This window comes from Paramisgurnus dabryanus, chromosome 1, assembly GCF_030506205.2.
Source record: "Paramisgurnus dabryanus chromosome 1, PD_genome_1.1, whole genome shotgun sequence".
Classification (NCBI taxonomy): Eukaryota; Metazoa; Chordata; class Actinopteri; order Cypriniformes; family Cobitidae; genus Paramisgurnus; species Paramisgurnus dabryanus.
Window position 1 is genome coordinate 39,133,525 of NC_133337.1, and position 17,459 is coordinate 39,150,983.

At 39.8% G+C, this 17,459-nt stretch overlaps 2 protein-coding genes across 3 annotated transcripts; one reads left to right on the top strand and one right to left on the bottom strand.

The window, feature by feature from the left end:
• Positions 1–267: 267 nt before the first annotated feature.
• On the top strand, positions 268–4,756 carry dusp29 (dual specificity phosphatase 29). Its single transcript, XM_065275824.2, has 3 exons — positions 268–896; positions 1,302–1,525; positions 3,523–4,756. The coding sequence occupies exons 1-3, from the start codon at positions 748–750 to the stop codon at positions 3,753–3,755; spliced, it is 606 nt and encodes a 201-aa protein (XP_065131896.1). The 5' UTR covers positions 268–747; the 3' UTR covers positions 3,756–4,756.
• On the bottom strand, positions 4,215–16,703 carry adkb (adenosine kinase b). 2 transcript variants are annotated; one of them, XM_065275822.2, is made up of 11 exons: positions 16,566–16,703; positions 14,397–14,471; positions 14,113–14,166; positions 12,867–12,945; positions 12,613–12,785; positions 12,425–12,533; positions 5,744–5,914; positions 5,617–5,652; positions 5,300–5,414; positions 4,979–5,065; positions 4,215–4,845 (listed from the first exon to the last, which is right to left on the bottom strand). In XM_065275822.2, exons 1-11 carry the CDS (start codon positions 16,619–16,621, stop codon positions 4,721–4,723), a joined length of 1,080 nt encoding a protein of 359 aa, XP_065131894.1. In that variant the 5' UTR covers positions 16,622–16,703; the 3' UTR covers positions 4,215–4,720. The 2 variants fall into 2 exon arrangements, with proteins under 2 accessions (XP_065131894.1, XP_065131895.1); XM_065275823.1 differs by lacking the exon at positions 16,566–16,703 and adding an exon at positions 15,754–15,909.
• Between the last annotated feature and the right edge of the window lie 756 nt (positions 16,704–17,459).

The window sequence follows — 17,459 nt, forward strand, 5'->3', positions numbered from 1 at the left end:
TAACTGTATGGTTAATTTTTGTAAGGTGGTCCTAAATGTACCATATACCATACAGATATTGGTACCAATATTAGACATACCAATACTGTATGTATCTTTGAGGTACTAATTTGGGTGCATCTTCGATAAAATGCGAAATGAAGAACATATCCGGGGTTGTGATGAGAACTTGGCTTGATGCAAACTTGAAATTGGAACAATACTTTGGCCGCGACTGATGATGTTTTACACAAACACATGTACAAGTTATTGAGCGGCCGTGGCTTCAGAAAAGCTCCGACCGAGGCCTTTCCGACGAACCCAGTCTCGAGTCCGCGCGACCCCGCAAGCCTGATATGGCCAGTTGACGTTTTTGAGATACGTCTGGTCAATGTTTTCGTGTTCCCGTGGCTAATGATGACTTTTTGAATCATTTTAAACATACTTTCCTTGTTATAAACATTTTATCTTAAAGATTTAAAAGATTTTCATGTTTCTGCTCAGGACATCAGTGAGGTTCAGGTCGATGTATATCTGTTTATTTATTCTAATACTTACTGTGTTTTAATAGATTCAGACTTCTGAAAGTGTTTATGATAGATGAGGAACAGTACGCTATAAATAACCCAGAATTCAACACCCACCTCCAACCAGACCAAAGCAGTCGACTCTGAGCTCCTCTTAAAACAGAAACATTAAAGTCTGTCAGCAATAAGACAACACTACATGTGAGAAATCTTTCAGTATTTACCCATCGAGTGATTGAAGATGACCACTCAGCAGAAGTCTGTAGTGCAGAAAGTTTCTGTGGAATATTTTACACCAAACGGCTACGAGCTTGAGAAACATCTCACACACGGCAGCGTGGCCTACACACACGTCAATGAAGTCTGGCCAAACGTTTACATAGGAAATGAGTAAGTTCATACTTTAGCCTCCACTATACAAATAATGTGTATGAAGTGGTGTTACAAAAACAAGTGTAATGTGTGCAGGGTATCGATGATGTGGTCCAGCGTCTGTAGCATAACTAATGCAGTGTGGGTTACATGACCAAGTCTGATATGTGAGTTTGGGGTTTGTTTAAATCTGTGACCCCTCTAATATAACCCACAGTAACAGTGATGCTAACCTTAACTCATAATAATAAAGTTTTATCCACAATGAAATAACATCAATTCACAGTTTAACGAATTGACAAAACTCAGTAAGACACAAGCAACTAAATGAAGTCAAATCATGTGATGGACTAAATTAATGCTATTTCATTTTAAAAATCCTTTATGTTCACAGACAGTTTAAGCTGTTGTGTTTTCACATAGAGAAACAGCCAAAGATCGCTATAAGCTGAAGAGTCTGTGCATTACACACATACTGAACGCTGCTGAGGGCGAGTGGAACAACGTGGACACCGGGCCTGAATACTATAAAGATATGAATGTAGATTACTACGGTATTACAGCAGAAGATACGACTACCTTCAACCTCAGCCAGTACTTCTATACTACAGCAGATTATATTCATCAAACGCTCACAAACCCTCAGAGTAAGAATAACTAAGTTTTGATCCACTTCAAATGTTGATTAGTGTTTATTTATGTTAAAGGAAATTATGCATTTAGTTTTTTAGAATGAATGACTGATAAACACATCATTTTTGTTTAATCAAACATTAGATGATGTCAATGACCAATGTTTGAAATTCCACCTATAGGAACGACATTTTTTCAGAAATTTTCCATTATATGTAATGAAATAAATTATAGTTGTGCAGTGATCAGAGGCTTCATGACAATATATTTGTGAGCCAAATGGATTTTGCATTCAACCTCCAAATCAAAGAACCATCCATTAATCTATTACTTGTATTTTTATCTGTTTATTATGCACAATATTATCAATTGTGTGCTGCATCCTTGTGACTTTTCAGAGATTTTCGCCGTTTTGATAGTGTTAAGGCCAATTCACATTGGTCCAACAAAAACAAACCCCACCATTCTAAAGTCTCAATTACTTTGATCCAACAGGGGTTTCAAACTGACCCAACAGACTCCCACATCAGTGTGAATTGTCCTTTACATGTAACTTAATTCAGGCGCTCCAGACACAACAGCGCAGTCGTCATTAGCATCTGAGCGCGGCCGTGGACTCCTTACTGCTGCATTTTGCTATTTAAAAATTGAAAGATTTAAAATTACATAAATTTTGTGCAAATGCATAAATGGCAAAATTTCAAAAAAAGTCATTAAACAGGACGTAAATAAACCAAAAATGCCATTTCAGATGCAAATATGATGCCAATATATCATTATTCTGATTGAATATAAGTATTTGACATATAAGTAAGTCAACATATTTATTTTGGTGGTTTTCACATAATGGCAGGTGGGCTCAGATTGTTAGAAATATAAGTGGGAGTGCTGTGGAAAGGACTGTGAACGCTCAATAATGTTTTGTTTTTTATTTCTCCGAGTAAAGTAACACATTACTTTATAAATGTACACATTAATATAATTAATATATTAATATTTTTTAAAGTAATGCAAGTTACTTTTCAGTTTTCAGAATTAAACTGAACGTAGTCACTTACGGCGCATTCACACGGGGCGTAAACGTTAACGCTTAACGGAAGGCTTGTCTGAAGCGTGCCCAACAGCCAATCACAGTGGCCGCTACACATGCTCATGTCTTCCATAAACGTAATTGGCTGGCTCTGCCTAGGTTATTTGCATAATGCGATCTGATTGGCTGACGCACGCTTGCCGCTTGAAAAGTTGAGAAATGTTCAACTTCTGCTGCGAGCAACGGCACTGACGCGGTGCCGACGGATCCACAATTCAATTCGGCAACGCATGACGTCACCCATGAAAAGTAAATGGAAAGTGTTAACGCTGACGCCCCATGTGAATGCGCCGTTAGATTTAAACATTTTATTCATGCACACCTGAGCAGAAACAGTTCGAGTAAGAAACGGTGATGGCAGGCCAGAGCTTGATATTGTTGCGATAGAAATATGTCATTTCTGAATGCAGATCTTCTCAGTCATAAAAACACCAGCGAGGCCTGAAAGAAATCAAGCCTCTGCCAAGTCATAAAAAAGTAACACAAAAGTAACTTCAAAGTAACATAAGCATTACTTTCCATAAAAAGTAACTACGTTACGCAATTAGTTACTTTTTTGGGGGAGTAATTTAGTATTGTAATGCATTGCTTCTAAAAGTAACTTTTCCCATGGTTGTGAGGCTCTATAAGACACGTGAGGTTGGTAGATTATTGTTTTTATAATGCAATTTGGTTTATAGAAACATATGAGTGCAATGATATTAATATCAGTGAATGATGAAATTGAATAAATTCTGCCTGTCAATTCAAATCAAATACAAATTCATTATCCTGTGGGGTGTAATAAATTCAGTTCACATTTATGCTAATGAAATAACAGTAAAGTTATAAAAACCTTAAAATGTGTCCTATCTCTAATCCATCATTCAACCACCCACCCACAAGATTTTGAGCATCATGTTTATTGGTTTATTTCTCTAGATAAGCTCCTCATTCACTGTGTGATGGGTCGCAGTCGCTCTGCTACACTTTTCCTGGCTTACCTGATGATCCACGAGAACATGACGGTCGTAGACGCCATCGATCACGTCAAACGCAGGAGACGCATCACTCCAAACTGGGGCTTCCTGAAACAGCTGCGAGAGCTGGACATTTATCTGCTGGAACAGAGAAAAGCTCAAAATACACCAGCAGAAGAAAACATGCACACTTAAAAGTCTCTCATTACTTACTTACCTTCAACACACACTGCTGTTATCGCCTTCAACAGAAGATTTCCTTGAAGAATCCTCAAAAGAACAAAAACTTGCTCTGCCTCTGAAACATCTTTACTTTGGGGCTGATATCATGAAGCATTCATACAGATGCTCACCATCAAAAACATCAAGATTATTTTACATGTTGGACAGCAAGTAATTCAGAAAACCTATTTTATGTTGACTTTAAATGTACTGTTGTTTGCTGTGTATTATTGCCTAATATTAGGCAGTAATATAACCAATATTCACTCAGATAAACAATGGTTTTGGGGCTTTTTGATAATCTAGCAACTTCAAGAATTTCTTTTTTTTATATTTATATGTATGTGCATGTGTGTGTGTGTGTGTGTGTGTGTGTGTGTGTGTGTGCAATATATACTCTTGCACATTTACACAAAAGCTTTCAGACAGAGGTTTACAACCTATTAAAATCTTTTTATTAAAGATCAAAGTCAGTTGAACTGTTACATTTTAGAGACGGTAAGATCGAGTGGAAAATCTCCATATCTGAAACAGCTTCTTCATATTTAAACATTGTGCGTTTAAGATACAATTTGGTGTTTCGAAACAATATAGACTTGAAAAACAAAAGCTTTCACTCAATACAAATGAGCTAAACATCCATTAAATAATCCTGTTGGTTTAATTTAATATCCATTACTTTAGTAAAATATAAATGCACTTACTTTACGTAACAGAATGGATCTTCAATAGATTTTATTTAAATAGAGAAATGATTGTGAGGCTTCAATAGATGTTTATGACAAAGTTTGTTTTTTGCTGTAAGGTTGTGGTAATCCTGATGAATGCCCATAAATAACAATACACATCTGTAAACAAGTGAAGAGACTGCAGCTTGTGTTGCTGGTATATCTGAAAAAATGAGATGGAAAGATCGAGTATACGAGGATGAAGGAGAGTTAATGGTAATCGGGTTTTTCTGGAAAGGTGCAGCCTGCTCGCCGGATGATGACGTGGGCAGCGTAGTGTCCAGCCCGGATACAATCCTCCAGAGACTTCTCCTTAACCAACTCGGACAGGAATCCTTCATTTGAAGAAAGAAAATTAACTAATTTAATGACATATATAAGGGTTGGTCCAAATCTGATCCATTACTTATTATTATTAAAGTATTAAAGTGAAACAACAGAAGAAGAACAGAACAATGAATCATTTACCTCCCACAAAAGCATCACCAGCACCATTAGTATCAACAATATCATTCTGGTCAATGTCTAAAACAGGAAACACTTTCACACGATCACCTGAAAACAACACAGAAAGAGTTTGTTAAATATAAAAAGTGTTTATTTAGTTTTTTTGAGATGCACATCATGCTGGCCATTACAAATGGGTGCATCTTTTCACTGCATTTAAATCATGAGGAGTCAGATTTACATAAATATGTGGAAAACAATGAATCATGCGCTTGCAATATCAACTAGAGGGGGACTTTAAAAGAACTAAGTTATGGTTAAGAGAGTTAAAAAAATACTGACCCACAGTAGCCACAGTATCTTCTCTGCCCTGGGTAAAGACCACAATCCTCTGCCTGTTCTTATTTACTTTGGGCAGACACTGAACCTTGTGAGCGATCTCTGTAATATCTTCTGTCTACAGAAACATACATGAAAAAAAGAGCAAGGCTGTTTAAGTACTGATGACTGAAAGAATTTTAATAACTAGAGATGCACCGATATATCGGCCAATAATCGGTATCGGTAAAAGGTTATATCGGCACATCTCTATAATAAATGACACAATTTCTGGTTTTGGTTGAAGAACTTTAATTGAATTTTAAGCAGTGTTCACCCACCTCAAAACCTTGTTCTTTTGCAAATGTAGCAGCCTCCTGCGAAAGCAAACACATTAGATCTTCAGACATTGAACCTGGTATACAGTTCACAGTAAAACTTCCCTCTTGTCAATCAGAGAAAACTCACAGTTTCATTCCCGAAGATGATGTCCACATACGGCATGACCTTCATCAGCGGCTCTTTAAAGAATTGACTGATGAAGGGCGCAGAGAGGTTGAGACCGAATATCTTATTGTTATCAGATGCGTGTTTGGCCACTTTCAGAATAGATTCTGGAGAGACGGTCAGAAAGAAGCCCTGTGAAAAAAGACATCAGCATTAGGACTTTAATTTGACATTGAGAAGTAATTGCATTTAAATGTATTCCTTTTCATGCACATATTTTAATCCTTCATAAAGGACTCTTATTTTGACATCTATCAGTAATTGCATTTGACTTTTGTCCCATAACCAGTTTACTCAGTAAAAAAAAGGTTTATTACATTATCATGTTTATTTGTGTTTTATTCGTGCTACTTAGATGTATTTTTTTTTTAGTTATGAAGGGTTGAATCAAAACAAACCAACTGCTGTTTGATTGATATTAATTGGAATGCACAATCAAAAAACAAGATTTTTTTTAAAAAACACAAAACAAAGAGTTATCTTGTTTTGCAACCAAACTCTTAATTTATTCTTATTCATGCACACATTTTCATCCTTTTTTAAGGACTTTTATTTTGACACAGAGCAGTAATTACGCTTATGTTTATTCTTAATCATTTACCTATTTTCATCCTGTATTAAGGACTCTTAATTTGACACCGAGCAGTAATCGCATTTATGTTTAGTTTTATTTATGTTCATATTTTCATCCTTATTAAGGACTCTTATTTTGACATTAATCAGTAATTGCATTTATTTGTAAAGACTTTTGTTCAACAACCAGTTAACTTGGTTAAAAAAAAATTCAAAACATGTTTATTACGTTATTGTATTTATTTGTGTTTAATTGTGCTACTTAGCGTTATTTTTAAGTAATGAAGGGTTAAATCAAAACAAACCAACTGCAGTTTGATTGATATTAATTGGAATGCACAATCAAAAAACAAGATTTTTGACAAAAAAACCCCCACAAAACTCAACTAAACTCTTAATTTATTCTTATTCATGCACACATTTTCATCCTTAATTAAGGACTCTTATTTTGACATCGATCAGTAATTAAATTTTTATTTATTCTTATTCATGTACAAATTTTCATCCTTTATTGAGGACTCTTATTTTGAAGTAGAGCAGTAATAAGGTTGTGAATGCGCAAGGTTTTCTCGCATTTTTCTTTTTGTTTGTGCATGTTATATGAACGCTTAGGTTACTCACGTAACCCCGGTTCCCTGAAATAACGGGAACGAAGCATTGCGTCAGTTAGCTGACGCTATGGGGGAAACTCCTGTTTACTCCGTGACTGAAGCCTATTGGTTAACGTCTGTACAAAGTACAGACCAATGACGTTTGAACCCGCGCGCGGGAGGAACGCGTCCCTATATAAGCGCGGTTCAATCGTCAGGAGCTCATTATATTCGACTGAAGCGCGCAGCCGAATAACACTCGCTGCGTAGACGTTTGTAGCACGGCAAGAGACGCAATGCTTCGTTCCCGTTATTTCAGGGAACCGGGGTTACGTGAGTAACCTAAGCGTTCCCTTTCAATACGGTTCACTTCGCATTGCGTCAGTTAGCTGACGCTATGGGGGAACGTAATCCCATCACGCCGTGCATACACAACGTACTGAAGTGCCTTACCGGAGAGACACTGCGTGTGGCCCTATACCCGGCATATTCACAGCTTTAAAAGCAAATGTGTAAGCACCATATAAATTGTTGACGCGCACACGGTGGGGTTTTAAACGCACCGGGGGCACATAACATAGCACAAGACGGCGAGGTACCGAGCGCGCCGCGGCTGTGCGAGATAAGTAAATTCAGAGTCACGTTGGTGAGCTCGCTGAGCGCACCGTGGTGTACACATAAAACGCATGAGCGTGCATGATTGAGCCGAGAGAACCTGCGCTCGTAGGGCAGGGACGTCTAAGCTGTACAATCTGACAACGTAGACGGCGAAGACCAGCCGGCCGCGTAGCAGATATCAAATATAGATATAGATACCCCTGTAGACCAAGTTCATGAAGAAGCCAAACTCGCACAGAGTGGGCTCTATATAGGACATAGCTCATAGAAGGGCGTGAGCCAGTGCGATGGTTTCAACGATCCATCTAAATAACCACTGTTAGCAACAGACATACGTAGTGAGTGATCTGCGAAGCTCACGAACGGTCGATCTGACTATAATATGCGGCAGAACGGTTCGTAGCGTGGGATTATACAGATACCACAATAGTGTGAACCCAGGTGCACCCTCGAGCGCATCGGGATGCATATAGGTAGTATTATAGTGCACAGATCGGTGAGCTTTCCAAGCGCGCCGTAAATGTGTATTGACTATAAATTGCACGGGCACAGGTGAACACTTGAATACATCGTGAATGCATATAGATGAATCAGAGTGTTATAATGCACAGGCCGGCAAGATTCTCGAGCGCGCCGTCATGTGTTCTGATAATAAATTGTGCGCACACGGGTGAACTCTTCAGTGCACCGTGAATGCGTATAGATAAATCAGTGCACAGAACGCGCCGTGAATGTGTACAGATATGATTGATGAACGTAACGGTGGGCACCCAACGCACCGTGAACGTACACAGATGAACAACAATGTATGTGTCACAAAGCATAACACAGCTGTGTATACAGGTGAGCTTTCCCAAGCGCATCTTATTGTATACCAAAATGTTATAGCGTGTACATGTGAGCTTCTCTAAGCGCACGGTGGACGCATATAATTAAAAACCATATCGTGCATACAGGTGAGCTAATGGGCGCACCTTTAATGCAACAAACCTCAGTAGTGCGCGAAGCAGGGATGTCGAAGCTGTAAACTGACAACGTGGACGGCGGGGACCAGCCGGCCGTGTCACAATTGTCAATGAGAAACCTCTAAGACCATGCCCATGCTCTAAGACAAGTGAGCATGATTGTCACGGGAGGTGATAACGTCAACGATCCATAAATAGCCTGTATTGACAGGTGCTCTAGTGAGTGATCTGTGACGCAGATGAACAGCTGATCGTCTGATGTACGTCAGACGTATGTGTCATACAGGACCTTGGACAGTTCCAGAGCGCTGTGCCTCGGGCACCGTCCGCATCTGAGAAATGACAGGCTTATGAATAAAGTGAATGGCCAGCCGTAAAAGCATGGTTCGCTGTTACCGCCGCCGTCCGCATCTGAGAGATGACAGGCTTGTGAATTAAATGAATGGTCGGTCGTAAAAGCGTGGTTCGCTGTTATCACGGCCACATAGATATAGGTAGGGGAGAGAGCCGCCGTGCCTCTGTAGTGAGGAGAAAAGTGTTCCACCGGCGATTCGCGGGGGGTTTTGACTTTCAAATGTCACTAGACAGAATGGATCAGACTTTGCATAAGGACGCCTTGTGAAAGGGGTCCTAGCAGCTTGTGTCAATGTGTCATAAGGCACGTAATGTAGGTCGTGTCCCACGGATGCCATCTCCGCACGCCCATCGTAATGGGTTAATATTGGTAGTTAAGCATGAGATGCGTATCACTCTGATTGAACATAGCTTATAAAGCGATGCAATGAGTTTATAAAGGAGATGACTCGTCAGCTTGTTCAGGGGGCGAGATCTGTCTGGTTCGGTAAATAATGAAACCACCGTAGATTGCCCGACCGCATTATCACAATAACACGGTCGAGAGTGCTGCAGTGCTAAATCATCCGCTTAATGTACCGTATTCACAGTACAAGGTGATTTATATGAGACAAACGGCGTTCCACGCGCCGAAGGCTGATTGCCGTCGTAAAGCGTGTTCAACCCACAGCAAATGCTGGGCTAGCTCGTAATGACAGCACTTCATGCAGCCGTGTGTAACTTAAGCAAGCTTCCCGGCCGTCAGCTCGGGGCGGGACCTTTGCTTAGTCAAACTGAAGTGCACTTATGAACAGAATGCCACGATATTCAGCTTTCTGAGGCTCGTTAGAGGGGTACGTGTGCCCGTCTTAAACGAGATGCCGCGCGCGTCTGACTGTGCGCGCGCTTTAAGCTTTGAAACTTATTGTGGCGGGTAGCAAGCTCACTTGAGGTTGATATTACCCTTAATATCTCAGAGTATTGGAGCGGAGGTGTGAGCGTCTTCGGATCCGCTAATATAAATCAGCTATATGGCCGAAAAACGTCATAAACCGCTTGGCTGTAAGCCTTTGAGTGGCCGTCCGGAGAGGGCGCGATTCAAACGCTTGGAGCCATGCAAAAGTCTGAGGCTGTCCTTCCTCTAGGAAGAGAGAATAACAGCCGTAAGACCGTGCTCGTTTGCGCCATCAGCATCGTAGCGGAGAAACTGAGGTGGGCTGCGAGCGAATTTGGCAGAAAGGTGTTAGAGACACCGTACAGTCGTGGGGTGTCAATACACAGTATATGGCCAAACCGGGGTTTTTTCGGCTAGCGTCGATAGAATTATGGACAGCGGGCCGTGTGTGCGTATTACTGATTGCTTGTCAGTAAGGCGATAAAGTGTTTAGAGACACCGTACAACCGTGGGTGTCAAAACACAGTATAGTAAGCACGAAAATTACTCTTTTTAGAGGAATTAAATACCGTTCGCCACTATAGTGAGGTCGCATAGCCGACAGTATTACACAGTATGTTTGGATAAACAGCACACAGAAAACATTTCAGGGCAGTCCAGCCGAGGCGCGACATAACCCCTTTTCTCCCAGACAGTTTCGTTCTCTGTTGATGCAGCTGTGCTGCGGAGACCAGAGCTCAGCCGTTCAGGTGCACAAGCCTCAGTAGTGACGGTGACCGAACGGCTCACGGAGCAGGGTAGTATGTCTAGGTGGTTTAATGTCAGACTGAACCCATCGCAGAGAGGAAGTCTGCCGTGAGGCCCGCGGTTTTGCCGTTTATTAAAAGGGCAGAAAAACCGGGTATATATATATAAGAATGTACCAATATTCAGCGCACTGATATAGGACGGGACTGAATAAAGGGAGGTATTCGGGCCTCAGTATATTATAAACAAATTCGTTCTGCCTCTGATTCCGTCTAAACCAGAGAGAAATTACCAGGCAGACAAAGAATGAGCTATCTGAAGTGAGATCGGCTCAGGCCAGTAAAGCTCTATAATAAGTGTTTTAGCGCTCCAATAGAGGCGTGTCCGCCTTATCGAGCAGACGAATGAGATCGTGCCGCTCCAGGAGGGGAGGGGCATGAAGCTCTCTTATAATGAGTGTTCTTGGTGCTCCAATAGCGGCGAATCGGCCCTATCGAGCAGACGAATGAGATCGCGCCGCTCCAGGAGGGGAGGGGCATGAAGCTCTGTAATCGTTGAACACTGGACAGCTGCATTTAGAGGCAGCGAGCCGTAATACCGCGTGCTAGCTAAGCCGTTAAGAGACCTCACCACTGTGGGGAAAGGAGCGAGGGACTCCGCGAGCGTGGAGCACGAGTGGCTGTGCTATGACAGAGACAGGGGCAGACCGCCCGTGTTTGCTTGTCGTATGCATCTATCCAGGTCTACGGTTCCCCGCTTGTTCATCTCAACAAGAGAGGAACGGCAGAGGGGAGCAGCAACACAGACAGAACAGCCATGCGTCGTGACGGTATCACCCGATGCACTCGGGGGATTAATATATGTGCCAGAGATCTCGCCACTGAATGTAAGAGGAGCGAAGGGACTCTGTAAGCATGAACGGTTGCGGTGTGACAGAACACAGGGGGGGTTAGTCCGTGTGTGCTTGTCTATGCATCCATCTAGTCTCATGGCTCGCCGTGTGTTCATCCCGGCGAGAGAGGAACAGCAGGGGGAGCACGAAACATGGATAAGACAACCAAAGCATAAGCGCGGTCCCGGCGTGGGAGGTGCCAGACCGGTAACGCGCTCGGAGGAAATTCATAGCAGAGAGGCTCACCGAGCCGCTGTGCTGGACGCTATTACAACAGCGCCTGCTCTTTTAGCTTATAGCTTTATATTAAAAATATTGATCTTACCGGGCGGCCGCAGGGGAGACCTCGTCAGGCGTGTGTCCGCTGCACAGGGCTCGTACCACGGCAAGCGAAGGCTATCTTCGGTTCTCGGCCGGAAAGCGGCAGGGGAAGACGCTAGACCTGGACTCAGCTATCTTCGGTTCTCAGCCGGAAAACGGCAGGGGAAGACGCTAGGCCTGGACTCCGCTGCAGGGCTTTTGTCAACGGCGAGGTAAGGCTTCTTCTTTTTCTTCGGAGCAGCGAGAGGTTCGCGCTGAAGGAGAAAATAATGAGCTCCTGACGATTGAACCGCGCTTATATAGGGACGCGTTCCTCCCGCGCGCGGGTTCAAACGTCATTGGTCTGTACTTTGTACAGACGTTAACCAATAGGCTTCAGTCACGGAGTAAACAGGAGTTTCCCCCATAGCGTCAGCTAACTGACGCAATGCGAAGTGAACCGTATTGAAAGGGAACAGTATTAGATACTACAAGCAGATTTTTCATATGTGCAGATGTATAGCGATCTCTTCTAGAGTTTTATCACAAGTAGCTTTCAACAGAAATCCCCCCCCCCCCAAAAAAGCGGTATAGATGCATGGACACATGGACCTGCATGAACACTTTACAGTGCAATTCACAATGCATGTTACATACATGGTGCATTGATCTACTTTTACAATGAAACTCCCGTGTGCATGCGTGTTTGCTGGCATGCCGTGCACTTACCGCAATGTAGTAAACTTGAGCTTTCTCCACCAGACTCCAGTTCTTCTCAATATCAAGGTGTTTTTCTTTATTGTAACAGTTTGCTGCTGCCAGGTTTGCGACTAGAGATCTAAACACACAAACAAATAAAAGCCAACATGGTAGGCTGCGCAGCTGAACAACATCTCCACACATGTGTCGTATCTCACCTGTTGTCTCCAGTGATGCAGGCTGCACAGGTGCCTGTGGGTTCTGCGTTCTGTTCATAATAATGAGCATCAACATGAGCTTCAGCTGCTTTCTGCTTGAGAATCTCACCGAAGTGATCGGTACCGATACAGCCGAAGAAAGTGGCCACCTTATGAGGCTCCTGGATCATCCACTGGGACATCAACATTAATCATTAGATTTGAGATAAGGGTAATGTATCATTTCAGATCTGACTGGTTGTCTTTATACCCACTTGAGCAATTTTAACAGAGTTCTGTGTTGATCCTCCAGCGTGATACTCGACTTTACTCTTATTGATGATCTCATTGAACCTGCAGCATGCAGAAAACACACACAACTGAGTTCAGTGACTGAAGTCAAACACAACATAATATTTTTATTATCAGTGTAAATTTATGAGATTGTGGTTAACTGTTAGGGTTTGATTGCGTTAGTTATTAATTTATCTGCCATCTGCTGCCCTCTGTAGATCAGGGATAATACTGAGACACAAGCGAGGCTAAAATGGCAAACTCTTAAAGGGGGGGGGTATAATGCTATTTCATGCATTCTGACTTAATAACACAGTTAAAGAGTTGTAATCCTCATGCTAAACAAATGCAAAGTGTCTCAAAAGCAGTTTAATGAAGAAGTATTTCTGAGTCAAACTCATGCCTCCTCTTAATTGTTATTTTCTTTCCTGAAAGTTTTTTTTCAAACACGGATACCCGTTACATATCACTGACCCCATATTCTTTTATAGGATTTCAAACAATCGCTAGAGTTGATTTGTCTTTTATAAATCTGATAAAACTAAAGTCTTTTCTGAGATATGAAAGATGCAATACTACTCTATAGATACTCAAAATTAACATAAGATGAGCAGAAACAACGTGCTTTATGGGAGCTTTAATTCGGACTCAGATTATGACCATAAACCACGCAGCATGTTTATAAGATGTGAATGGTGGTGGTAATAGTAGAAAATTTAAAAAGCACTGATGAATTATGAATGTCAGGTGATGAAAACCAAGCAATGTTTAACATTGACCTTCAACAAGGCCATACTAAACATAATCCGCATAGTCTAAACATGCATATCTGTATATAACACAACGGTCATACAAAACAACACACATTACTCATTCATATTAATCATTTCTTTAAATCGCCTTAGGTCTGTTCATACTCAAAGCACATAAACATGTGAACACAAATATCTGTGTCATTGCTCATATTTAAAAAAAATTTAGTAAACATAAATGGTGCATTGATATATTGGAAAAAAATTAAATTATTATTGCAATATTCACTAAACAATATTTTGGCTACTGAATGGTTGAATTGATGGAGGAAAAAACGTAAAAAAAATTTTTAGTACAAATACACACATTTGTCAAATAGTGTACAGTACAAAATATCAGGCAGCCCTAAATAAAATCAAATTCAGAGTGGGTGTGATGTCATACTGATGATGTCATGCTGATGATGTCACTTACAAAGCTTTGTGCTTGTCCTCTGCCAGGATTTGATCATTGGGCTTTAAACCATACCTGTGTAAACACACAGACACACAGTAAGCAAAGTAACTCAGTAAACAATTCACAAAGTCAACATTCTGACATTCTGAGTTTGATAACATCTATTAGTTTTCGTCTGGGTTCAGAAAAGCGTACGCTATTAACAGGCATCATAAAAACACGCGCTTGACTGGACGGCTGATGCACATGTCACCTTTAAATAACACACTACTGTAAATCTAAACTCAAACTAAACTACTCACTTATCCAAGAAATCTTTATCCACCACCGCAGAGATATCCAACAGCGGGTTTCCCATGCCAAAGAGAACATTCTGACTAAACACAGAGATTAAAGTTTATTTAAAGCATCTTAAAATTAATTTACACAATCACAGGGAATGACAGATACTGTAAAGCTTCAAAAAGCACTTATGCAGTTACTTATGACTTTTGCACAATACTCAAGTCGTGAAAACAAAAAGACTTTTTTAATAAACTTTGCAAATAAACTTTTTTTTAAATCAGAATTACCAATTTGGTTTTAAGATGTGAAAACAAAAGGTATTTTATGTCAGTGCCATTAAAACTGGAGAACGTGTCCTGATGCATCCAAACACAGAATTTGCTCAAAATTAAAGGATGAAGGGGAATAAAGTCTCACACAGAACCTCTGAAGGCTCTGAATACAGCAAATCTGTATAACATGACAGAAATGTTCATGAATTTAGGGGGAACTGTTCCTTTAATATCTTTTCTGTGACATTAACAGGTGTAAGTCACATGATCAGGCTCCATCACTTCGCCTTTGAGATTTGAACCCTTGGAATGTGAGGTGGACCCAACAGAGCAGAACTTCAGTTCATTTACATTCAGTCATACTGAACTTGGATCAGTGTTCAGACATACACAACATTAATTTCTTTACAAATATTTATTATAACTGATATCGTGAACATGCTGTGATACTCCTCTCTTTTAACAGATTGATTTTAACAAGTTTTAAGTGGAGTTTAGTGGACACATGTTTTAGTGCTGACTAAACTCTTGTAGGACTCACGCATGTACATATGCATGTGCACAAACTAACACACAGTACAGTAAATATAACTTATATAATCATTTGGTTATTTAGTGTGTTCTTGTTATCAGTCCCTAAACCTACAACAGCCTTGTTAATAGTTAAAGGCATTTTGAGCAGGCCAACTTCTTTACTGTGGGATTTTTATATGCAAATATTAGCATTTAATTATTTATCCTCCTCTGTAGACATTGCTTTCATCATCAGGTATTTAAAAACCCTTAAAAAAACTAAATAAAAATATAAATTAAATGTAACTAAAAATATCATACGAGCTGAATGGGATCAATAATGCGAGAAATTACTATGTGCATGTATTCACAATATATGTCAAAATAAGATTTTTAGTTATTAAAATACTTTGCATATTTATATAAGCATAATAACATTAAGCACGTGCAAAAAGCATTAAAGTTACACACATAAACAAGAAATTCAGGAAAGTTGCATAATACAGACACGCAAACCCTTAAAACCGGAAATAAAAAATCAGGAACTCTAACAGTAAAAACAAGACATCATGCAAGAATGATGTCTTACCTGAGAGTCGGCATGGTTACACAATCTGACAGCTTTTTATTCAACTAAACTCCTGTGCCCACGCGCTCCCAGTACACGCTACAAGCGCGTGCGTTCGGTTTCCACATCGAATTCCTTCAAACCGGAAACGAAGCGTGCTCCAGATGATTGATTACGTCACACATGGAAGTGTTCGACTTTGTACGACGCTGCGCAGACCAATCGGCAGACTGACATCACAGTACCGCGAGAGCCTATGATTTCAAGGTACTGTGATGTCATACGAGGATCTGTCTGCGCAGATTTGTTTAAAAAAAATCTATGATCGTGATTGGCTGGCGAGAGCGCATGTGTTTGTTCACCATGAAAACATGTACTACCCAGATACGACTCTGGTACTACCATAACAAGTGTGGCGCCCGCATCTCGTTTAAAGCAAAAATAAACATTTTTCCTATCAAAACACAAATTACTGTTGCATCAGATCAGCCATTTAAATGAGAAAAAGGTGAGCAATCACATTTCTGTCAATTGTTTTTCATACAAATAAACCCGTCACAGCCCGTACAAACGTACTATTATTTACGGGTTTGGGTTATGACCATTTTTACAGTATATGGTTATTATCTGCTCCATGCATATGACGTCAAAAAAATAAATTAAAATATTACTCCTTATCTATGTGAGATGTGAATGTTAAACAGGATCCACGCATCCATAATCACGGACTAACATCAAAATGTCATGTGAATATAAAACACACGTGTCATCTTGCTGATCTAATGGTAAATAAATCTAATTCACATCCTGACAGTAACTAAGCATTGATTTACCTCAATGTCGTCTTGCTGTCTGTGTGTTTGTCCGCAGTACAGTCAGACACCGACATCTTCTGATCTCACACAGCACTGACACAGATCTCAGACCAGTGTCTCCCCTACAGTGCTGTTGTAGAGTTTCACACACTACCAAGACCGTAATCAGTAATGGGTAAGTTACTAAAAAAAGTAATTCATTACTAGTTACGTATGACATCTTCAATCACTTTAAAATGTTCTCTCTCCAAAAAGTATTTAATTACTAATTACTTTAATTAATTTTTTTAAAACCCTAGTAAATGATACAAAGATTGAAACAGCTTGAATAAATCATATAAAAGTACATTAATTATTCTGGTCACACCTTTTAAGGTTCTCACTATTAACTAAATATTAACTACTTTTGCCTCAATATAGTCCTAATTACTGCTTATTAATACTTAATAAATTAAGTATTGGGTAAGATTAAGATGTAGAATAAGGTTTTGCAGAATCAGGCATTAAAATGTGCTTTTTAAGTATTAATAAACAGCCAATATCTCAGTAATATTAATGCTAATTATCAACTAGTTAATAATGAGAATTGTAAACTACACAAGTGTTACCATTAATCTTATTAACTCACAAAAGTATTTAAAGTGAGAACAAGGATACATAAAAAAACATGCATTTTAACATTAGACTTTAAATGTTGATGTTAAATCCACTATTGTATTATATATCATTGATAAATGAATTCATTATAATAACAACTAACCACTATTATTAACATATTACACTAATATTATATTAATTCATTTCTATTTAAAAATAATTCAGTAATTTATTATTTAAAAATATTACTGAAGTATAAATTAAAATCAATACCACTACTATCATTAATATATCAATACACTACCAGGATAGTTT

Coding starts and splice junctions, on each gene's coding strand:
- dusp29 (XM_065275824.2), top strand. CDS start 748: ATGACCACTCAGCAGAAGTCTGTAGTGCAGAAAGTTTCTGTGGAATAT. Junction 897..1,301: donor AACGTTTACATAGGAAATGA/GTAAGTTCATAC, acceptor GTTTTCACATAG/AGAAACAGCCAAAGATCGCT. Junction 1,526..3,522: donor AACGCTCACAAACCCTCAGA/GTAAGAATAACT, acceptor TTATTTCTCTAG/ATAAGCTCCTCATTCACTGT.
- adkb (XM_065275822.2), bottom strand. CDS start 16,621: ATGTCGGTGTCTGACTGTACTGCGGACAAACACACAGACAGCAAGACG. Junction 5,653..5,743: donor TCATCTTCGGGAATGAAACT/GTGAGTTTTCTC, acceptor TTGCTTTCGCAG/GAGGCTGCTACATTTGCAAA. Junction 5,415..5,616: donor CAAAAGAACAAGGTTTTGAG/GTGGGTGAACAC, acceptor ATGTTTCTGTAG/ACAGAAGATATTACAGAGAT.